The sequence below is a fragment of the Mustela nivalis genome (genome assembly GCF_964662115.1).
Source record: "Mustela nivalis genome assembly, chromosome: 4".
NCBI classification, from domain to species: domain Eukaryota; kingdom Metazoa; phylum Chordata; class Mammalia; order Carnivora; family Mustelidae; genus Mustela; species Mustela nivalis.
In genome coordinates, this window is record NC_139023.1 from 163496013 (window position 1) to 163521094 (window position 25082).

Consider the following 25082-nt stretch of genomic DNA (forward strand, 5'->3'; position numbering starts at 1 on the left):
ATCTTGCTTACTCTATATGGCCAGATTTAAGATGCCCCTGTTAAAAATACGAATGACAGTTGATTTTCTGATGAGGTATGTTATAGTGCTCACTAGCACTTTGCAATTGCCAAAGCCTAAGAATTAACATTTATACTGACTCCAAATATGCTTTCCTGGTACTACATGTTCATGGAGCTATTTGGAAGGAAAGGGGATTGCTATCAAGCCATAACTCCCTAATCAAGTATGGTCCTGAGATCGTAGCCCTTCTTGAGGCTGTACACTTGCCTAAGGAGGTAGCGGTGATTCACATCAAAGGACATCAGAAGGATATGACCTTGGAATCTAAAGGAAACAACCTAGCAGACCATGCAGCCAAAGAGGCAGCAAAGGGTAAACAGATATTAAGCCTTATACCAGTCTTGACTCCAATGGAGTCCATAACTTCAGTCTATTCAGACCAAGAAATTCATATTGCTCAGGAGCGAGGCTATACTAAAAACGCACAAGACTGGCTTGTTAACGATGAGGGAAAATTGGGTTACTCTCCTACCAATAGGACTTCTCAGGATGAGAACTGCCCCAAAACAACCTATAGGACTTAGCCCTTTTGAGTTAGTTTATGGGAGACCATTTCTTTCTGTAGATCTGTTATTAGATGAAGATTATAATGCCTTACTAAACTATTCACTAGAAGCTGGTTTAATTCATAAGTCACTTAATGAGTATACTAATCGTATTCTCCCCAAACCTGATTTAACTATCACTGAAAGCCCACCCCATGTAAATCCTGGAGATATGGTTTACTTAAAAAATTGGAAGTCAGATATAACTGAAAACTTACATCCAAGATGGAAAGGTCCATATCGGGTCATATTATGTACCCCCACTGCGGTGAAATTAGAAGGATACTCCTCATGGGTTCATATATCTAGAATAAAACCTGTACCTCCTCCACAGGAACCGAGCAAACAAACCAACGTGACTTCTTACTCCTGTGAGCCCCTAGAACACCTCAAACTTCCCTTCAAACGAAAATGAAGGTTATATATATTCTCTTTGTCTTCCTTTCATTTGTCTTAGCTGACAATTCCTTTCTACAGTGGGCACAGCATTTTGCTGAACTACATAATCAGACAGATTGCTGGATTTGTGGAAGTTTGCCTATTTCAAGTACGTTTGGATTACCCTGGTGGGTTTCTCCTTTACAGGGCACTGATTGGCATTCTCTACAAAATTATATCTCAGAGATGGTAGATGGAGACAGCACATTCTGGGATAAATCTATTACTAATCAAAATGTTTCTTCCTGGCCCATGATCAGTAAAACATGGGGTTCACCAGGACATAATCAAAGTTTTTCATATTCTCAAACTATTAAAATTCTAACTGGCTTTACAGGCTCACAAGATGATACTCACCGGCTAGGGCCTAAGTTATGAAACCCTCCTTATCGCTATACTAAGGATGGTATATATCAAATCTGGGATGAGCATCGTGGCTTACGCCCACAATTGGACGGCTCAGTCAAAAGGCAGTTTTATGCTGGGAACAAAAGAATCATACGAGTGGTACTTGGGCAAATAACACACGATATCTGGGATGGCTACCACTAGAAATGTGTTCCCAGACAATAGTACTCCAGACTACTGACTGGTTTGCTACTGACTGGGTAAGGCGACCTGGCATTAGATGGCCAGCTCCAAATGGAACCCACTGGATATGTGGAACCAACCTGTGGCCCTGGCTTCCTCCAGGGTGGATAGGTCGCTGTACTTTAGGATTTGCCTGGATCCATGGGCGCATTACTAAAACCATTACAACTCCAGCTAATCTCTCCAATTTAAAAAAAAGAAGTGATCTGTTTTTAAATGGTATGATTACTTAGCATCCATTTTTGTTCCATCTGCGGGACTACAGGATGTCATGTGGCATGTAGAAGCGCTTAATAAATATACTACAAAGGCACTCAATGATTCACTAAATAGCATCTCCCAGCTTAATACCGAAGTGTCACAGATATGCAAGGCAGTCCTACAAAATAGGATGGCCTTGGATGTCCTGACAGCAGCCCAGGGTGGCACATGCGCAATTATCAAGACAGAATGTTGCATATACATCCCAGACTATTGCAAAAATGTCACAGGAATAATAAAGGATATGAACACCCAGATTAAGGCCCTACAAGATCCTTCTCTCTCTCTCAGTAAATGGTTAAGTTCCTAATTTGAAGGAGGACTATGGCCGAATCTCCTTTTCGGGCTTCTTATTCTTATCGCCTTATTAATCTTAATATGTTGCTTTGTTCCATGTTTCTCTACTTGGTGCCGAGACTCCATTGCTAAAATGACTACACCACGGCAGACGGTCCTTGTCACGCGCGAGGACGCCTCTTCACTGTCAGCGCTGGATTCAGCTGCCTCCACCTTTTGTAACTCCCCTATACGTTCCTACCCTGATCAATATTGACCCGAGCAGGTAGGGACAGCTCTACGCCCCTATTTAGCATGAAGTTACAGAAGATGAGACCTTCCACCTTCAACCACCTTAAAGATTTAAAGGTCAAAATTGTTCAGGGGGGAATGATGAGGGAGCAGGAGGCTGGCTGAGGACAAAGCAAAAGCTGGCGCCTTGCACCCCTTCTTCACCCGCTCCCCTCCATATGTGTAGCGTTCCTCAGGCACCCCTGATCGCCATAAAACGATAAATAGTTAACTTGCAGCGATCGCAATCCTGCAGAACAGGAATCTCCCTTGCTCTACAAGATGTCCTAGAGACCTAAACAGGGAGGTTACCTTATCAATAGCACAAATTTCCAGAGGCAAATAACTCTTGGTTCCTGAAGCCCTAATGTCCCCCTCCCACCATAAACTGGAGGAGACTGGAGTAGAAAGGAATGTAAATGATAGCCAGATCATAATGCCCCACCAAGAATCCCCCATTATCTTGATGTTAGTGCTTGACCTAAAGACGACATTGATCAAGCCATAAGGGCAAAGACTCCCCCCACCCGGCACCTTGTAGGCCCTCCCTAACATGTGAGAATTCTGTTGAAACCTCCCATCCCTTCACCACCTCCCCCCAACCGTGGGGTATATAACATGCCCACCTTCACAACCCGGGGCAGCAGCTCTTCCTGCCCACGGGTCCTGTCCCTGTGCTTTAATAAACCACCATTTTGCACCAACGACGTCTTAAGAATTCTTTCTTAGTCGTCGGCTCCGAACCTCCTCACCCCACCTAACCTGACTTAGGTTCTGGGACTTCATCATTAATACTAGCACTCTTACCCACAAGAGGATCTTGGTATACAAAAATGACAACTATATAACCATATGGAAAATAACTTGGTATTTTCTAACAAAATAATTCCTTAAAGCAAAGTCAAAGTCACCAATCGCTAAAGAGTAACTGAAGAGTAGATTTCTAAGCTTTGCAGCATTGCTTAAATGTCAAATACCTGTCTATTGTGCAGCTGTCTGTCCACGTAGATCTGCCCCTCTGTAATATATCCAGTCAAGTCAGGGATGGGGTGAGTGATATCTACCAGAGGAAGACATCTGACATTAGTTAAAGGATCCATATCATATAAATGAATCACAGGAAGCGTGTGTGTTACATACAGCATTATAAAAAACAGTGCTCTTTAAAGTAATTTTGTATGATGACAGAAAAGTTCTGTATCTTTGCTGGTAGCCACCAGCCAAATGTGGCTACTGAGTACTTGAAATGTGGCTACTGGAAGTGAAAAACTTAATTTCAAATTTTATCTAATTTTAATGAACTCTGGAATTTAAACAGCCAAATGTAGCTAGCGACTATCATATTGGATGGTTTTATTTACTGAGTTGCAGCACGGTTAGATATCTATTGGCACATAAAGTAAATTAGTTGCATTTAGGAAAAGTACCATGGTCTCCTAGTTATTTCCCCCCAAAATATAAATAAAACTCCAAAAATTTCCTGGCAGAGGTTTGCCAATTTAACATATACTGAGAAAGCATTCTTAGTTTTTAAGCTATTCAGATGGATATAAACCATTTCAACATGAGAAGTACAGGAATGTTAGATAAGCAAAACACCATTATGCGGGCAGCACCAAGAAAGTTCTACAAAGCAAGACGTTTCTAAGTTAGTTGAATTACATAAAGTAATCTTACAGGCACTTTTTTGAAATAATCATTTTCAAGTCAGAGACAGTACAGTATGAATTATGAATTCAGACTGCCTGGGTTCTAAAACTATCAGTTCCTAACGTCAAGAGATTACTTTACCTCCCTGTGCCTCAGAGTAGAGCATTCACTTTAAAGCTGCTATGAGGATTAAATGAGGTAATATTTATAAAGTATTAAAAACAGCACTCAATTATATGAGTTATTATTCTGAAAATACCTTGCAAAAATTGCTTTTTAAACACTGAGACAAGAACAAAAAGCAGTCATAGAAGAAGACTACTGACTTGTTTCACTCTTGAGCATAAATTCAAACAGGTACTGCACTGTTTGTCAAGTAAAACGGAGTCCTCTTTTAATGGGCCTCTGGTGATCACTCTGTCCTGAAAGTCTTGTGACATTTACTATTTGTGCTCTTTATCTGACACTTAAGCTAGCTTAACTTATTGATGCATGCACATAAAAAATACCCAAATCAATCCAAAAGATCAAGTAACTTACATTAGAGAATGAATTAAATAAAAAAGAATTTCCTTGTATCTAGATCAGTGTCCCACAAATAGTAGACACTCAACAGTAACATAACAAATGAGAACTAAAAATTCTAATTACAAAGGAAATTGCTTTTCTTCTTCTACAAAAGGATGATTACTATGGGCAGTTTACAAATGAAAAGTTTCATTTAGATACAAATCACGTAGTTAAGGTAAACTCTTAAAGGATAAACCTTCAAAAGAATTTCAGCTCTAAAACAAATGAACATGGGGGAAAAGGCAAACCAAGAAACAGACTCTTAATTACAGAGAAGAAACTGAGGGTTGCTGGAGAGAAGGGTTGGGGGATGGGAAAACAGGTCATGGTGATGGAGGGCACTTGTGATGAGCACCAGGTATTGTATGAAAGTGATAAATCACTAAATTCTGCACCTGAAACTAATATTACAGTATATGTTAATTAGCTGAAATTTAAGTAAAAACTTGGAAAAAAAAATTTTCAACTCAAAAAGGTAGATGTTCTCAGAATCAAGTCCTTAAAATGTTTATGTCTGCTATAATCCAAAGACCAAAAACTTACCATCATTAGGCATAGTGAGAATAGGGATTTGAGTAATTGAGCCATTTCTACCTTCCACTCGACCAGCGCGTTCATATATCGTGGCTAAATCTGTATACATGTAACCTGGGAAACCTCGCCGACCAGGCACCTCTTCCCTGGCTGCTGAAACCTGACAGTAAGTCAAGAAGAAGAATGTGACATACCTGAATATGAAAAGTAAAGCTTAGAACACATTAGCTTGAACATACCCAAATGCAAAGTTGGAAGTATCATCTTTCACTTTTAAATACTGTCTCTGGAAGATGATTTAAAAATCTAGCAACAAAACTCCAGATTATTCTGCAACAAAAATGTTGACAATTGGGGACCGAAAGTGCTTTGCTACAATCTTATCACCATAATGCAAATCTTTAAATAGCTTGCTAGAAAAAAAAAAAAAAAAAAAACTGCTTGGAATTTTATAAATCAAAGGAAGTTATTTTAAAACTAAAAGAACATTTTTAGTTCACAAGATCTATGTCATGCCACGGATTTTGCAATATTTATGTAAGCTAATGTTAAAAAGGTCAAAAGGGGAGGAAATACATCCCAGGAATCATTTGATGCAGTTTACATATTTAATTTAATCCTCATAGGATTGTTGTTAACCTCAGTTTATAGTTGGGATCAAGGGACAGTTAAATAATTTCCCAAGATCACAGAGCCAGGAGCCCATTCACTGTGCAAAATAAGAATAAATAGTCTTTCTCATGGAGACATGCACATTATAATATAGCTGTGTATATTAATCGATAACCACCAAGAACCCTAAAGCACTGAGCCCAACTTTTAGGTGCTACTCTGGCACCTCCAAAGAGTATCCTATAGCAGTGTTATTCAAAGTGTGGTCTGCAGACCAGCTTCTATTAGTGGATAATGAGATAACACAGAAAGTAGGATAAGCATTTAAAAACCCTAATGGCAATCTGACAGAGTGCTTTTATGTCCGTTGGATCTAGTGGGGCAAAAAAAAAAAAAAAAAAAAGAAAAAGAAATTCTAGGGTTGTAAGTTATGTATCGTCTTTAAAACATTTTCTAATAACTCATTTTAATTGTACTTTAGAAAATTACTGGTCTGTGACAGATGGAAAGAAAAATGCTTCCCTGAAAAACCATTGCAGCAGAGTGAGATATGGTGATGGATCTCAAGGATTTTTAAGAAGCCAGGTATTTATATAGCCAGGTATTTATATAAGAAGCTTTTTTATCCCCTTTTACATGTTTAGAAGAGTAACTTGCTTAAAATTTCAGTAATTTGTATTAGAATGAACACCCCAAACTTCTGGGTGGTACCTGTTAGAATCTTAACACTGTTCTTAAATAAACACCATGTTTTCTGAAGGAAAAAGTTCTAAAAAGGGTGGAGTCAAGAGTATGCTCTTCATTTATTTAAATATTAATATTATTAAAAATGAAGTTCTGAAAAGGGTTAAAAATTGACAATCTGGACAAAACATCCTGGGAGAGTAACTGAACAAAGAGCTTGCATCATTTGCTGCCTTTTAGAGTCAAGTCTTAATACATAAAGATGTGACAGTATAACTAGGCTAATAATTATATATAATTTATAATCACTCCAACTAGACACAAAAAAGTTGTGTTTTCCTTTTCAATTAATTTAGGTATTCTACTAATACATGAGAGATGAAGCTTAAAAAAAGATGATAAAAGAAAAATGAAAACTTGTAAAGAGACAGAAAACTCTGAAAAGTAACCCATTTTGAAAAAAAAGTTACCTCTCGAAGGGCTTCAGCATAAGAACTCATATCTGTTAGGATAACCAATACATGTTTCTCACATTGATAGGCCAGAAATTCGGCTGTAGTAAGAGCCAAGCGAGGAGTGATAATTCGCTCAATACTGAAATGGAATATTAAGTCCTTTGTTACTCCAATAAAAAGGCAAAAATATAAATATAAATTAAAATATATAAATATATTTTATATAAATATATTTTATATTTATATTTTATATTAAAATCTATTTTATATAAATATATAAAAATAAAAAGACAAAACAACTTGATGCTGGAAATTAGAGTCCCCCTTCAAAAGTTTTAAATAAACTGAGAAAATTTATTTAGGTTTTAAGTAACTAAATAAATTTAATTTAAAAAATAAAAAAGCAATTATTACTTTAGAATAAGTAGTCATTTTTTTCATAATAAGAACTACCTAATGCTACAAAGTTAGATTATTTTAGAAATGGACCCATAATTTCTCAGAACTATATTCCTCTCAAAATTGAGAGAGAAACAAGGAGGGAGGGAAGAAACAGGGGAGTGGCTAGATTTCTCAGGTAAGAGGAAAAGATCATTAAGTATGGTCTGGGTCCTAAGTAATTTACATGTATTATCTCACTTAAAATGCACAACAACAGTATGAGACAAGTATTACTTATATTTCCTCAAAGAGAAAACTGAAATTAGAGCCTATGTGATTTGGCCAAAGCCTAGTAACCAGCAAGAAATAGAGCCAAATTTAATTAACCACAGTTCTCCTACTCCTAGCCCCATGTTCCTTTCATGGTCATATTTCACTTCCCTTGTCTTAGGTAACATTTTTGATCTGAAGCCTGAGGGAACAGAAAGAAACAGCTCTATTTACTCACGTTGGGTCATTAGCCAAGTTCAAAAAGAGGCAGACATTGTCCATTGAGCCATTTTCTTCAAAGTCAGATTTGAAGAACCGGGCAGTTTCCATGTTTACCTAAATAGCAATGACTTCATCAGTGCTAGGAGAAAAAAAATTCTCAGTATTTCTGATGAAGGCTAATCTATGGATCTACACTGTTCCCTCTTTTGAAATCTCAAGTACCCACAAAATTTCATAAAAGCCAACAGAGTAAACAAACTGCATTGGGCATAAAGAAAATTACTCTTAAATTTTGCAGTCAACCTGCAATTGTACTACTGGGTATTTACCCCAACGATACAGATGTAGTGAAAAGAAGGGCCATCTGTACCCCAATATTCATAGCAGCAAAAGCCACAGTCATCAAACTGTGGAAGAACCAAGATGTCCTTCAACGGATGAATGGATAAGGAAGATGTGGTCCTATGGAGTATTATGCCTCCATCAGAAAGGATGAATACCCAACTTTTGTAGCAACATGCACAGGACTGGAAGAGATTATGCTGAGTGAAATAAGTCAAGCAGAGAGAGTCAATTATCATATGGTTTCACTTATTTGTGGAGCATAAGAAATAACACAGAGAACATGGGGAGATGGGAGAGGAGAAGGGAGTTGGGGGAAATTGGAGGGAGAGATGAACCATGAGAGACTGTGGATCTGAAAAACAATCTGAGGGTTTTGGAGGGATGGTGGGAGGCTGGGTGAGCCTGGTGGTGGCTATTACGGGAGGGCACACATTGCATGGAGCACAATGAATTCTGGAACACTTAAAAGAAATTAAAAAATAAAATAAAAAATAAAAACAAGTTTGCAGTCAAATGTTAAATTTTAATCCAGAGTTTATCCAAAATGCCAAGTTGCAACTTCTCTGCCTAGAAATAAATCCAATGATATATATGTGGTTTTCTACATTGTTCTAATAAAATAAATAATCTTATAATGTCATACCAAAACAGAAAAAAATTATACTTACACCCATAGCAGCAAATACAATTGCAAAATTTTCCTCACTGTAGTCCACTACATCTTTGGACTTCTTTACCAAACCAGCCTGGCGACAGATTTGTGCTGCAATCTGATGAGAAGTACAAGAGAACTAAGTTGAAATTTAAAATAATACTTCTACAACAAATAACTTTTATCCTAAACTTTTTGTAATTGCAATTATAATAAATGAAATTATGTTCTAAAGGACTTACCCCAAAAAGCTACTTTGTACTTTTTGTAAAGATTTGTAAGAGTAAGCAAGAACACAGACATCCGGCATAGATTGAGATTCAATGTAGCTGGATTATATAAACAGTAACATTGAAAATTGCTAAAATGGATATTGGGTACAAGTGAGTATTGTTAAAAACCTTTTATCTAGCTTCTTATTAACAGTGAAGCATTTAGAAATTCTCCTTTGTTAAATTTCAGACCAAACAGATCCTAGCTCTCACCTCATTGTGTGGTAAGCCAGCAGCAGAGAAGATAGGAATTTTCTGCCCCCGAGCAATACTGTTCATGCCATCTATGGCCGAAATGCCAGTCTGAATCATCTCTTCTGGATAGATTCGACACTGAGGATTGATTGGCTGGCCTAATATATTTCCAAAAGAGAAAATTTTAAGACATTAAGACTAAAACATATAAGCCATTTCTTTCCTCTCTTAAAAAAAAATCAGCTTTTTAAAATCTGAAACTATTTAAGAAATCTTCCCATTAGTCTTTTGTAGACTTACAAACTATATGGTAGCAGAACAAGTTCCTAAAGAAAAAAAGATACAGTAAGTAAGAAAAAAAATCCTAATTTAGAAGCCACTTATATTTCAAAGCAATGTTCATTTCAGATACGTCACAGTGACATTTTATAATACCTTAAAATACTTTACATAAAATTTTTATGATTTCCAAAAAACATAAATTTATTAAATAAAGCAATTAATAGGGACCATATTGGTTATCTACTTAAACTATCACAAAAATCACTATTTGACAAAGATATAAAACAGAGGCTATTTTCTTCAAAACACAGAAACCCATTTATTATCTTACCCATAATATCAAGAAAGTCTTCAGCCAGTACAACAGGACCTCTGTCGATGGGTTTGCCTGATCCATTGAAGACCCGACCTGTGAAACAGTAGCAAGATAGTACAGAGTGGACCATGACTCAAATAGGTAATTTTTTAAGAAAGACGCCATGGAAATATGTTTAAAAGAAAACAGATCCCTGCTCAGAATACATAACAACATCCATTTACCAAGCATATCCTCGGACACGGGTGTTCGGAGAATATCCCCAGTAAACTCACAGGATGTTTTCTTGGCATCTATACCCGATGTCCCTTCAAATACCTAGTGAGAAAGAGAAGTAATCAGAAAGGCAAAAGGAATTTAGATTGTAAGTACTTAAGTATTATTTCTGTCTGTTCAACAGCCCATATAAAGTAAAATACATATATACAAACTATTTTCAATATAACGAAGAAAGGTCCACGGTGATGAACCAAACTGCCAACCTCTAGACCAAGGATCATGACTCTAGTCCAACTCCATCACGCTAAGAATGTTTTTTACATTTTTAAAGGGTTTAAGAAAATAAGAAAGGAAGGTAAAGAAATGAAGAAGAATATGCATTAGAGACCTTTGGTTGTCCCATAAAGCCTAAACAATTTATTATCTAGCCCTTTCAGAAAACTTGCTCTAGATTACTTTTTAGGGGAACATGTAATTTGAGAAAACTGGCATTTCCCATAATTGGTAACATTAAAAACTAGGTATTACAAGAGACGATTTAAAGAAATAGGCTCAGATACTGCTTTGGTTTTATCCCGTAAGTTATAAATTTTGCCTTTCATCTCTCTCCTTCCGTGAGATTATCTGCTTTGTTTAAAAAAAAAAAAAAAAAAGTTTACCAATGGCAGTGGAGGTACTGGACTAGGATAGACATAGGTGGCTATCATTTAGCAAGACAACAAGAAAAAATAATTTTTTTCTTCCCACAGTAAATAATCAATCTCTAAAAATAGACTTACTCAATGATCTCTAGAAAAGGCAAGAGGTTTTCCTTATGTTTTTGTTCAGCTGGCCAGATTTGGAAAGTGATGCTTACCTGAACCACTGCTTTGGAACCACTAACTTCTAGAACTTGCCCACTTCTCTTTGTGCCATCTGGTAAAGTCAAGTGGACAATCTCAGCATATCTGGGAAACTATACCAGATAAAATAAAGGGTCAATAACCAATATTTAAAAGCTCCCCAAATTATTCTATACGCTCTATCTCTATCAAAGCATGTATACAGGTAAAATCTCCCCACCTCTCTAAACCACACAGGTATATACTGAGAGTCTGTAACATCCTCAGGTAGTTTACAACCTTAAAACACTTACACTGGCACATATAATTTGGTAAACACAGCATAAGGTAGTGAGAAAGGTCTTAAATCCATAAAACAGCAGCAATTTGTTTTTTCTCCGGTGTACAGGTTTTAAACTTTGAGACTAAAGAAAGACGCAAAACTTACAATAACCACATTCCCATCACTCAGAACTGATGTTTGCTTCTGGGCTCTGTGTGTACTCACCTATATGCTTTGTGGGGAGGGGGATAAAATGCCAATTAAAAATACAATAATCACTATCCTCTGCCTGCCATTCTGTCTGCCTGTGCTCGTTCTCTCTCCCCCTCTCTCTCTGATAAATAAATTTAAAAAATCTTTAAAAAAATAATAAAATAATCACTATTATAATAAGATAAATGTGTCCTCAAATTCTCCTAACCAAATACATATTCCTCTTTCACTTTTAATAATTAAAAATGCAGTTTCCAAAAATAGATTTTAGTTATTTTACATAAATGACAACATACTAAATATATTATCCTGCAACTTTTCGTTTTCGTCACTTGACCTTATATTATTTTGGTAATATTTACCTCATTTTATCAACCTAATCTATTGAAAAGCACATCACTACTTTGACTGATGTGAAGGAAAATATCTCTCAATTAAAATATGGTACATCACTGATTTTAAAATTCTTGATTATGGAGATGGTAACATGAATAAATGGGCATCTTAGAATCAATGTTAAAATAAAACAAATGTAGTTAAAATGACACATCTTATGTGTCAATGGAGTTCAAGGCTATTCCAAATTTACACTATTACAAACATTGAACAAGAGCATTCTTCTATGCAGCTCCCTCAGGCCAAGTGTGTTTTCCCTAGGGTAACCAAGCGGTGGGCTACATACAGGCTGTGCCCATTCCGTAAATTTTCAAGTTACTCTGAAAAGGAATTGTATTAAATTTACAATCTCCCTAGCAGTATACAAAATCATCATTTCCCTACAACTATGTCAATCTTACTTTACTGAACTTTAATTTTTGCCATTTTGATAAAGAAAAATTAGCATCTTTTCAACTTGTATTTTCCCAGTATTAAACAGCTTTTCATGTTCACTGACAATTGAGACTTAATTACCTATTATTGGGTTATATCTCTTCTTTATATTCCCTATGTTTCTTCCACTTTTCAAATAGATCTACTTTTTCTTTAATGTGTAGGAGCTTTAGATTCTGGATATCAACCCTTTCAAAAATATAGACTTCCACTCTGTTATCTTGCCCTTTATTTTTTATCTTATCATACAGAAGTTTCAAAACTTCTTAAGTACTAAAATGACTTGTCCTCCTTTATGATTTGTGCCTTTCGTATCTTGTTTAGGAAAACCTTTTAATTTAAATTTATATAAATGGTTTTTGATTTTGTCTTCTAAAAGGTTCTTCAGGTTTAGGCCTTTAATTCAATTGGCTTTGTTTGTAGTATGCAAATTTACTTTTCTCATTTTCATTCTTTTTCATATAGAAAACCAATTACCCCAATAATATTTACTAAGCAGCACAACTTGTCCCCTATTGACCTGTAATGATGCTTTTATCATTGACCCAAGTCAAATACCCAGTGTAATAAGAACTGGTTTCAGAGTGCTTAATTTTGCTCCACTGATACAACTGCTTATGCCTGCGCCCAGTCTTTAATTTTAATTACTCTCTCTCTAACGGATTCTGTTGCCTGGGTGGAATCAATATATTTACTCTGAGTCCTTTCATTCACAAACATGGAATCTCCCTTTATTTTAAGTCTTCCAACAAAGTTTTATGGTTTTCTGTAAATAATGAATTCTGGAATATACAACACTCCTGATTTCTGTAGACTGATTCTTGTATCCAGCAACTGTGTTACATCATTATTTCTAATAGTTTGCCCACTGAATGACTTGGTTTAGTTAACTGTATCACCAAGAAATGATGACTGCTGTGCCTTTTCTCTTCTAAAAGCTTTATAACCTTATTCCTTTTTTGCCCCTGAAGCACTGGTTAGGTTTCCCTCCTAATAACTTTATACCCTTATTTCTTTTTCCTCTGCAGCACTGGTTAGGTTCTAAGTACAAAGACGGATAGTGCGGGAACAACCAGATATCGTCATCTTGTTTCTGATTTAAATAAGAATTTTACCAGAATCTCTTAAGTATGTTGTTTCCTATAGGTTATGGTGGATATCTTTAAAAAATAATTTACATTTTTACATTTTACATTTACATATAAAAATGTAAATGTAAAATGTAAAAATGTAAATGTAAAAATGTAAATACATTTACATTTTAAATTACATGTAATTTTAAAAAAAATACCTTTTTTTTTTTTAAAGATTTTATTGATTTGAGAGAGAGAGAGTGAGCATGAAAGGGGCGAGGGGCAGAGGGAGAAGCCGGCTCCCTCATGAGCAGAGGGCCTGATGTGGGACTTGATCCCGGGACTCCAGGATAATGACCTGAGCCGAAGGCAGTTGCTTAACCAACTGAGCCACCCAGGTGCCCCTACTGATACATTTCTTAACATCAAATCATTTTTTTTTTCAAAGATTTTATTTATTTATTTGACAAACAGAGATCACAACTAGGCAGAGAGGCAGGCAGAGAGAAAGAGGAGGAAGCAAGCTCCCTGGAGAGCAGAGAGCCCTGTGTGGGGCTCCATCCCAGAACTCTGGGATCATGACCTGAGCCGACAGCAGAGGCTTTAACCCACTGAGCCACCCAGGTGCCCACATCAAATCATCTTTGTATTACTGGGATAAATTCTACTTTGTCATAATTCTATTATTTTTTTACATAATTATATTTGCTAATTTCCAATATATGAGTATATTTTTATTAAGAATTTTGGAATCTGTGCTTTTAAGTGAGGATAATTATCTTTCTTCTTTTCTAGTATTACCCTTTGTCTGGTTTGGAAATTAAAAATATGCCAATTTCAGGGATGCCTGGGTGCTTTGGTTGGTTAAGTGTCTGCCTCCAGCTCAGGTCATGATCCCAGGGTCCTGGGATCGAGTCCCACATCAGGCTCCTTGCTCAGCAGGGAGCCCACTTCTTCCTCTGCCTGCCACTTTCCCTGCTTATGCTGTCTCTTTCTGACAAATAAATAAATGAGTAAAATCTCAAAAAAAAAAAAAAAGCCAATTTCATAACATGACTTGAGTAGCAGTCTCCATCTCTAATCTGACAAAATTTGTGTTAAGATTATCTCTTCCTTTACCCTTTAAATTAAAAAGCCACTATAAATCTGGGGTTATAAAACCATTCCTACACCTACCTATCATTTATTTACCAGTTTTTCCTCAGCTGGAGCTCTATCTACCCCAAGCAAGCATTCAATGAAGCTTTTTGAACACTCTTAAAGTTACTTCCTCAAAGATGTCTTCTAAAGTCTTCCTCCTTATTCTCACAGCACCCCACTTAACCTTCATAGCACTTACTAATTAGGTATGTTTATCTGCATTATATTTGCTTCTCCCCTACATGATGCTCCACTGGGGGAGGACTCATTGTTCCCCATTGTATCTTCTATTCTGAGCTCAGTGTTTAACATAATTGAAACCTGAATATTTTGGGGGCACTTAGGTGGCTCAAGTCAGCTAAACACTGACTTCAGCTTAGGTCATGATCTCAGGGTCCTGGAACTGAGCCATGTGTTGGGCTCTGCTTGTCCCTCTTCCAGTGCCCCTCCCTCTGCTCATGCTCTCATGCTCTCTCTCCCTCTTCTCTCTCAAATAAATAAAATCTTAAAAGAAAAAAGAAAGAAAGGCAAATATTTTTATTTTCAATAACATTTGCTAACAAAAAAGTTTCATGTTTTTAAAATGTAAGCCAAAAATGCTATCTAATAAAAGACTATAGAAAAAAAAAAAAAACTTCCTATCTTTTCCTCAAAAATAAAAGTGCAGGCTCCACTCTTTCACAAAACATTAATGGGTACTGATCTAAACTTTGTGCAAATTGAGTACACTATATTGAGACTTTGAATCAAATTGCAGACTACTAGTATGAGATTATGGCCCGGAGGTAAATTTGTTATGTTTAATACTGAGGTTAATTTGTATAGATACCTTGTCATGCATAAAAATATAATCTTAGTGATAAAACTGAAGAAACAATGCATTTTGCCCTTTCTTTTATGAGCTGTTTTTAAATTTCTTTTCTGCTTCTAGAAGGGTCACATGCCAAACATATTTCCATCATTACTTTTCTCAACAAACAATAATTATGTGCCTTACGCCCAAAGTACCCCAACATCAACCAGTACATAATTACTGTTCTAGAGAGCATATTATATCAATTATTTTCTCTGAAGATATTTTGATCATAAAGCTCAGGTAGGAGGCTTTCTGTAGGGTATGCAATTATGGTCTATGTTCTACGTCACTTTTTCTATGATAACAGTCTTAGTGTTTATAATTCTTATGTACAGGTGTGGCAAAAAAAAAATTAAAAAAAAGATATAACTCCACATCCTTAAAACAAACTAAGTAAAAACTATTCTTTGCTTTAGGGCTTTAATCACTGTTGAGAGAATCTGCTTTTGTTTGCTACCTAAATACCAGTATCAGGCCCTCAAAGATAAAAGTTAACTTTGTTTATTCAGTGAAAGATCTTAAAATTTAGTAAAAAAAGACAAATACTATTAACAAATAGTTATAACACATGGCAGTCTATGACAGGAACCAGAAGCTATCAGAGCTACACAATAACCTATAGGTTATAAAACACAATCATATATTATTATTGTTTTTCCTCATAAACCTATGAGGTAGGATTGACCCCCCCAAAAAAGAATTCTGCAGATGATGTAGCTTAACAGAATCCATATTAGATCCACCAATGGAATCCAGTCTTCTGACTTTTGATTTAAAACTCATCTCCTATCTAGCACTGACATTCAGACCAAAAAGTGGGTTAAAAAATCACAACATAAAATTTAAAGTGCACTGAACAGAACCATGTTTTTACATAAATAGTTAAATGATTATCACAGTGGTATTACCTTAACATGATCTAAGATCACTAGTGGACCATTGACTCCTGATACTGTCTTGTATGCTAGAAAGAAAGAAAAGAATCAAGCTTTAGTCAGTCAGACAGGACAACCTACAATTACCTCTGCAATATTATCAAAAAGCTCCTCTCTCTATGGCACTTATTATAATATGGAGCACTCAAACAGAAATTTTTTTAATTGAATTTATAAAATATACCTGTGCCTGTACAACTTTTCATAATCTACCTTCATCCAACCAAAACCATTTTGCATTCTTACTGTAAGTCACTTTAAGGACCCAGAATACAAAAACAAAGAAGACACAGAGGAGCAGAGTTCTTTGAAGAGTTCCTAGTTTTATATGGAGAAGGGGGAAGAATTAAGGGCTAAAACAGAGGTGTACAGAGGGTTTGTGGGAGCAGAGGAAAAACCTAGGTAAGGAGTTCTTACCTAGAAAAGGAAATGCTTTAAAGAAGAGGAGGCACTTAGCAAAGTAGATAAAGGAAAGTCTCAACAACTTGAAGCACAAGTGATAAAACTCACAAAGGAAATCTGAGAAAATGTCATCTGTGAGGTAAAAGCCATAATTAAATGATGTCATAAAAACTACAGGGAAAAGTGCTTTAGGAAGAGGGGAGTGGCTAATGGAATGAAAGGCCAGAGATCAAATATGATCCTTAAACAAACAGACAAAAAAAAAGTCAGTTTAGAGGCTTCTATTTTCTACTCTAGGATTAAACTACTAGTCTATAGGGCATGACTCAAATCCTTCATTTTAGAAAGGAGGTAGCTATCCTGCAACCCTACCATACCTACAAACATGTCAAATGTAATGGTAATTAGTATAAAACAGAACATTCAGGAGACAGTAATTCTAACAATGTCAGAATTAACTAAATTGAATGATCAGAACAGTTGAAAAAAAAAATGAAGAAAACTTACTACAAGGCATTGAATATGTTGTGATACACTGTCCACTGACAGAATTTTTTACTTGCTTGATTTCTTCTGAGGTCTTGGGACAGAAATTTCTGGCACAAATGTAGACTTCCAAGAATGAGGAAACCATTTAATATATCTAGTCTGTCCACTCAAGGGGCTTGAGAACTTAAAAACAGGAAGCCAGTACCCTGGTACAAAATGCTGAAAGCAGGAAAGCACTATTGGGGCACTTACTTTTCATTCATACTCATAGGGCATTTAAACGTGATCCTAATATTTGCCTAAATATCTACAATAATAATTTTAAAAGGCTCCCAAATGACTTTTTTAACCTCAGATAATAAGAAGCAAGTCACAAATTTAAAAACTTAAGTTACCTGAATGGATGGTAATGTAAAACAATTAATCATTTGCTCCCTTTAAATTACAGAAAAACCTCAGCTGTTACACTTATTTTTTATGAAAATCTTCCCCACTGTATGAAAATAAACTAATACTCTTAAAAATAATTTCTACCCCTAAAAAATTTATTGTTCTCAATTTTAGTGTTCAAACATTCAATTTTTTAATGACTTTCTAAAACTGCTACATAGAAGTGCAGAGGGAGCTACATTTGAAACATGTTTTTCTTAGAAACCAATTTTTAAAAATATAGGAATAGCAGCTCAAAACCTTTACTTTAAAAAGGGATAGGAATAGGGTGAGGGCTGGTGGGGTTGGGGGGAAGATCCAGTTTTAAGATTTAGAAGCAACTGTTTTGAATAAAATGTAACCAACAAAATCCTTCAGATTCTGAAAATTTTTTCCACCATGATTTCACCTCCTTTAACTTTAACCTCTACAACAAACATGCTTCACAATCTCATGTTTAAATTCAAGCTCATTTAAAATTAGGAAGTTTTGCCAGTCACAAGCATAAGCATGAGGAAGAAAAAGAAACACTACTCATCGTTTTCGCTGGAAACAGTGAATCAAGCTGACTTCTATTAAGATTCTACTTCATCAAAAGCAGTCTCTAAATTTGCAACAATGTATATAGCCTTTTCATATAAAAAGCCTACAAATAACTATTCAAATTAACTGATTAATATCTACACCATCAATATAATTTAATAAGTACTTGTCAGGAATTCCCACTTAATCTCCATAAAAGATCTACCAAGTTATAGAAGAGAAAAATGATACTCAGAACTCAAGTAAATTGCCCAAGATCTGAACTTACAGTCTGGCACCAAAGTCCCTTGTTCTTTTAACTCTGTACTGCAGCTCAAATTCCAAAACAAACTGGTTGTTTTTTTGTGGTCTGGTACACTCTTGTAATTATTTGCAAGACTTACTTAGCTATACTATCTCAAAATAATTTCAGGAGGCTGCAACTTAGCTATGAAAAAGTAAGCAAAAAAAAAAAAAAAAAAAAGCAAGCTATTTTTACTATTTAATGCACTGGACAGTATTTTTCTTGTGTCTACATTTTGTCACTATTGCTAAACAATCTTTCTCTAATGGGAGTATAGCCACTGGAGTTTTTAAGCAGAAAAGGGAGAATCTAATGAGATGCTTTCTTCAGCAGTTTCCCCTCACTGAAAAAAACACACACACACACACAAAAGCAAGGAAACTACTTCGGATACCAATCAGAGCTTAAGGAACATGGATTTTTTTTTTTTTTTTTTTAATTTACTTATTTGACAGACAGAGATCACAAGTAGGCAGAGAGGCAGACAGCGAGAGAGGGAAGCAGGCTTCCGGATGAGCAGAGATCCTGATGTGGGGCCTGGGACCCTGGGATCATGATCTGAGCCAAAGGAAGAGGCCTAACCCACTGAGTCACCCAGGTGCCCCAGGAGCATGCATGATTTAAATTAAACTGACATATACAAATTTAACACTAACAATAACCCAAATCCAAACAGAAATATCACCAAACTACATTTGGAGAGTGCTTTGTACTTACACAGAATGTCTTCAGATAGGTCATCTCATTTCAGGCTCACAAAATGCTGGGGGTAGGCTTATATACCCACTCTACATTTAAAGAAACTAAGGCTCTGAGAAATTTGTTACTAAAAGGGAGCTGGGTTTTTTTTTTTTTTTTTTTTTTTTGGTTTTTGGTTTGTTTGGCTTCCCCCACCCCCCACCCCAATTCTAAGGTTGGCATTCTATGACTTTATAGTATTTCTGAACTTAGTCTCCAATATAATTAAAAAATATAGATGACACAGTTCCTAACATTTTGGATTACAAACAGGTACTAGAAGACAGTTTATATAGCAACTATAGCTCTTTTCCATAATAATAAAATGTTTAAAAAAATACAAGCAGAAAAAAATGATATCAAACTCTACTTAACTCTAATCAGTATTTATCCAGCCTTCCTCACTATTATCATTAATGGCCCAAAGTAGAGAGAACAGTTTCAAGTAATGCTGCCAAAGATATTATAGCTGCTCTTCTTTTTTTTTTAAATTTACTTTTTATTTATTTTCAGCATAACAGTATTCATTGTTTTCAAAACCTTTTCACAAGTTATATAAAAATTTCTGTTCACCAAAATAATGAACACTCTTCTTATGAAAATTTCCAAATGAATAAGAAGTTAAGTCTGCAGGTGATATTCAGAATTTCTGACAACACTGACACAAATTACTTTATATGGTGAGCACATTCTAAGACCAAAAAGTTACATCTTTGATTCTGAACTATCAAGCAGGCAATAAATATTTATGGAGTAATATTTCAAAACCAAAATCTATAAAGGTTTTTGTAGAAGCATATGTTCTGTAAGATGACATCCTCTTCCTCCTGTAGGATATGAGATTGTTCAACACTAGTAAGGCCACTTAATGATTGTGAAATTTTCAACGAGAAAATTGGACAGTCATTGCACAAGAGATCCAGTACTCTAGTCTCTACCTTATTAGCAAAACAAAAACCCCCGGCAATCATCTTCTATTGTGCAAGAACAGTAGAGACCCACACCCTGACAGGTGGACAAAAAGGGAGAGGTTCCAGAAAAAGTAGATCTATGATTCCTTTACTTGACTTTTTCATTGAGGCTACCTCTGCTTTATGAAATAAGAAACAAGGTTAGTTCTGATCTAAGGTCCCAAGAACAATGGAGATTATCTAATTCAAAATGTCCAGTATCTAAAAGTTCAGTATATATTACTGAACTTTGCTCAAAGTTTAAATAATTAAGTTTTCTTTCCTTGTGAATTTAGAGACTCAACTAAAGTGCTCAAGATTATTCTAAGGCTGTGCATCTCATTTCCCATTTCTTGTTAACAGATCCAGTATCGTGAAGTTGTTTTAAAACAGGATCCAATTTGTACAGTGGTACTGCCAATATTATTAGTCCCATTCCTTCATTCAAAAGCATACATTAAGTAACTACATTAATATAGCACCTAAGACAGTATAATCAATCTTTAGAAAAATTAAGAGGTTAATTAGTATTTATTGAGAAGCAATTAAAACTGTTGGGCTAAAATAAAGAATGTGGCAATTTAAGAAAAGGATGATATTCAAATGTAGTTCGCTGTTAGCCTAAGTATGGAATCATTTATGCTATTCAGAATAACCCAGATACAGAAAAGCAACTCAACCAAGTGTCGCAATTCCCTACTCTGATTCCAGCTACACTGAGAATCTACTCAAGTATTAGAACAAGGTTTAAATGCAAGTTATAAAACAATTACAAGACACCTTCTATGTGTCAAGTACTGTGATAGGCAGTGAGGATACAAAAAAGGGTTCCTGAGGTTCAGTTTTAAACATTATATAATAACAATTTTGTCAGGAGGAATCTCATCTGGAATTCTGCTTTGTTCTGTTTTTTGTTTTTTTTTTAAGATTTTACTTATTTATTTGACAGAGAGAGAGAGATCACAAGTAGGCAGGCAGAGAGAGAGGAGGAAGCTGGCTCCCCACTGAGCAGAGAGCCTGATGCAATACGGGGCTCCATCCCAGAACTCCAAGATCATGACTGAGCCAAAGGCAGAAGCTCCAACCCACTAAGCCACCCAGGCACCCCCCATCTGAATTCTTCAGCCACTGGCTAACCACACAAAGAATACTGAAAAAGCGTACTCATCTCCCTTAAGGGTTAACAATCATGGTGTACTCTTGAAACAATTTTATTATTTCTGTTGATACTCTTTGAACTGACAGAGAATGAATAATTATATGGAAACTATTGCACCCCTATAATCATTTCCTAGAAGCACCACTAGTATCTGTCTACCCAAAGAAAAGTAAAGCATGCAAATGCAGTTCATAAAAGAATATGAATTATTAGGTATAAATTTATTGTCAAAATCTACAGAAGAATGCAGCATCAGTTAATTTCTTGAAACATTCACTTCAGCTTATATAAACCTCCAGTAAGCATTCTCAGATAATTCAGATTAATCCCCACTGTAAAAAGCACATCTCAGAAAACCATGGAATCAACTGTGTTTTTCTTCTTCCTCATACTGCAGTGCTGTCATATGACCTAGTGACAGATCAGGATAGGATTAGTCAGACTGGAGGGTGGCTAGACTGAAACACTTCCATCTGAAATTCTTTTAAAGCAATGAGCCACCCACAAACAAGCATTCTGGCAACTAACCAGTGCAAACATAGTCTCACCACCTGGGGAAACATCAGCTTCCCAAGTTTTAAAAAGAGTCTATTTCCAAGGCTCATCCTGAATTCTGAAGGAAGCTGTGAAGAGCTCTGCCGCTGTACAACTGTACTGGTTAGTAATAAAAAAAATTTCTTTTGGAACTACTGGGTAGTCCATGTAAAACCGCATTTATTAAGGCAGGATTGTTTTTTTTTTAAATAATCACAGCACTTAAACATGCATATGATATATTCTGCACATAATACTATATAATATGAGGGTGCCTGGGTGGCTCAGTGGGTTAAGCCTCTGCCTCCGGCTCAGGTCATGATCTCAGGTCCCAGGATCGAGCCCCACATCCAGCTCTCTGCTCAGCAGAGAGCCTGCATCCCCACCTCTTCTCTGCCTACTTGTGATCTGTAAAATAAGTAAATAAAATATTTTTAAAAATACTATATAATATGGCCAAAGCTGCTTGGCTTCCCCAAGATAGCCTTGCACTTAATTGTGTTAGGTTTAACTTGTCAGTAAATGAAGAGACAATGGTTAAAAAAAAAAAAGAAAAAAAAAAAAAAAGGAGGACCAAAGAGAATTAAACGGAATTTCAGAAGAGCCTGCTGGCTCAAGTCAGTTGAGCAGGTGACTCTTGATCTCAGGGTCTTGAGTTCAAACTCAGTGTTGGGCTCCACGCCGGGCATGGAGCCTACTTAAAAAAAAAAAGAAAGAAAGAAAGAAAGAAAGAAAGAAAGAAAATTTTAGTTTCTGTTCTGCCAATAATTGTTTAAAATCTGGCAAGTCCTGTCCCTCCCAGAACCTTAGGCTTCCTACTGTAAAATGAGAGGGTTAGACTAGATGACCTACAGGGTACTTTTCAGCTGTAGCGTCTCTGACACCAACGTGTCCTCCTGTGGAGCAGCCCCTCCACAGAACATCTCCTTCTGGCTGCGGGCCTGACCTTCATCAACCAAGGGCCAGACCACGTCAGCGATGGCACTTAGTCTCCCTCGGAAGAACTCCTGACCAGCCCTGAAGATCTACACTGGTGGGAGGAGATGGGAAGAGGCGTTCCCTCGACCCCTACAGATCCCGCTGAGGTCAGAGGGTGATTAAGATTGAAGTGACAAGAAGCAAGAGCCCGAGGGTGCTCCAGTCGAGGAAGTTGGAGAGGGCGGGTCAATAGCCAGGAGCCCACCAACCCCAGGAAAAAGTTCTCGTCGACGCTCTTGCCCTCCGCCACCTATATTACGAAAACATCAGGTACACTCAAATCTCCTTCTAGAGACAGACTAATAAGTCAGAGCAGGTGGGATGAGAAAGGAAAAATAAAGCCCCCTCCCCCGCTAAGCAGGTGAATGGAAGCAAGAGGCTGGAGCTAAGGAGCAAGACAGGATTCGTCTTTTTCTCTGATACTCACTGAGGCGAGGCTGGGAAAGGTAGTTCCGGCTAACTGCCAGAGCTTGCTCCCGAGATCCCACCACAGGCCCACTGGTGGGCACGGGTAGTTCGGGTGCGGCCCCGTTCACGATCCCCCGCATCGCCCGCAGCGCCATCTTGTCTCCTCCGTCCCGACTGGCTCCGCAGCCGCCCAGCGCAGGCGCAGATATAGCAGAGGTGGCCTGCTCCCGACTCCGCCCACGCCCGCTGCAGAGCGCCGGTCTCGCCCCGCCCCCTGCGCAGCGCACCTCCCGCAGCCTTGCGACTCGAGTTCCGCGTGGGCGGGGCTGAGCGGGTGCACTGGCCAGAGGAGCTGACCAGCGTGCTGCGAGGGAGGGCGCTGGGCCAGGGACGGAAGAGAAGCGTTGAGAGGGTCCCAGATAGAAAAAAAGGCACGACTTAAGAAAGAAAGAGAAGAAACAAGGAAAAAAGGATGCGCATGAAGGGAGGGAGGGGGAAGAAAGGCAAGCACGTACAAGAAAAGGTCAACTGGTGTCCATTTTCATGACACTGAAAGTGCTGAAAAACCACTTTGAAAAACAAAAAACGTAAAACCTATTCTAGTGATTAACATAAAGTAGTATGTGCTATCATTTCTTGCACTTTACTGTCTTCCTATCCGATTTATTTACTGATATATCCATTTAAAAAACATATAGTGGACTATTTAGGACGGTGTGAAACACAAAGTGTAATATCTTTCAATATTATTTTAAAGGAAGAACTCATACAAAAATGACTAGATGGTTATAGGAGGTGACAGTCCAGGCGTAGGGCCTGAGTGATTGAATTGATTGCAGTGCTGTTTATAGGTACAGCATAGAGAAGGAAGTAAAAAACCTCATCAGTGGTGGTGGAGAAAAAGAGAAAAGCTAATTGGGGATGTGTTAAGTTTCCAGAAATCTCATTCTGAATGAGATTTCTAGTGAATTATATGGGTTAGTGCCTCACAAGGAGGTATCTAGACTAAACCAATATCAAAATTTCTGACTTATCACCAGGTACCTAACAAGGAAATAAAATATGTAGGTCAGAGCAGGTGTGCACTGTGGGGAGATGCTAAAGATCATCTTTAAGGGATCACTAAAATCAGGGGATGAATAAATGAAGAGTATCCTGCAATCAAATTTGGACGATATTAGAGTTGTGAAAACCTAGAACACATGTCCAAGATGCAAAAGGAAGAGAAAATCTTTAGGAAAGATTATTGTATAATGCCGAAAACCGAAGAGAAGTCAAGTGATCGAAGTATTAGAAATACTCATCATATTTGGCCATTAGAAAATCATTGTGATATGCTGGGGAGATAGATGCTTAATAGAGAACAATAACCTTTTGTACATATGTGAAAATTTTAGGGTTTGAACTTTACATCTGGACGGTATATTACAAATTAAATGAACATTACTTGGTTATTTCAAGTCTATTCTAGGTGAATCTCATCTCATTCTAGGTGAATCTCATTATCCCTTCCGTATAAATGCTCACAGCTCGTTTGAACCATATCACTGAAACAAACGTTCCTTAAATTTGAGTGATACTGAGCACCATTTAGTATATCTTAATAATTATTGAAAAAAAGGGAAAACAGACACCATTTTGTTTTGTGAGAATAGCAATAATTAAGTTGGCAAGAGCATAAGGAAACAAGAATTTTCATATTTTATTGCTAAAAATATAATCGGTATATTATCTAGAAAAGCAATTTGGTATCATATTCATCTGTATATCATGTATTTATCTATGTCAGTATATATTATAAATATTTTCAATTACATATTAATTAGATACATATACATCATGTATATTATTATATGATATGTGATCTATATTAATCTATATGCATATACACGG

General features: G+C 36.7%; 1 protein-coding gene and 1 long non-coding RNA gene across 2 annotated transcripts in view; both read right to left on the reverse strand.

Annotated features, from left to right (window-relative positions):
* ATP6V1B2 (ATPase H+ transporting V1 subunit B2) overlaps positions 1 to 23458 on the reverse strand; it is a 40622-nt gene extending 17164 nt beyond the window's left edge. The window contains exons 1-11 of the mRNA XM_082729311.1: positions 23209 to 23458; positions 16250 to 16305; positions 10981 to 11079; positions 10130 to 10223; positions 9921 to 9998; positions 9326 to 9465; positions 8857 to 8958; positions 7860 to 7957; positions 6986 to 7109; positions 5229 to 5379; positions 3443 to 3525 (exon numbers count right to left, since the gene is read on the reverse strand). Coding sequence (XP_082585437.1) covers positions 3443 to 3525; positions 5229 to 5379; positions 6986 to 7109; positions 7860 to 7957; positions 8857 to 8958; positions 9326 to 9465; positions 9921 to 9998; positions 10130 to 10223; positions 10981 to 11079; positions 16250 to 16305; positions 23209 to 23344 — 1161 coding nt within the window. The 5' untranslated portion in view covers positions 23345 to 23458. The remainder of the gene's footprint in view (positions 1 to 3442; positions 3526 to 5228; positions 5380 to 6985; positions 7110 to 7859; positions 7958 to 8856; positions 8959 to 9325; positions 9466 to 9920; positions 9999 to 10129; positions 10224 to 10980; positions 11080 to 16249; positions 16306 to 23208) is intronic.
* Positions 19639 to 23201, reverse strand: LOC309864016. The gene is made up of 2 exons (XR_014311340.1): positions 22190 to 23201; positions 19639 to 21198 (listed from the first exon to the last, which is right to left on the reverse strand). It is a non-coding gene; the product is annotated as an uncharacterized lncRNA (long non-coding RNA).
* Positions 23459 to 25082: the final 1624 nt, after the last annotated feature.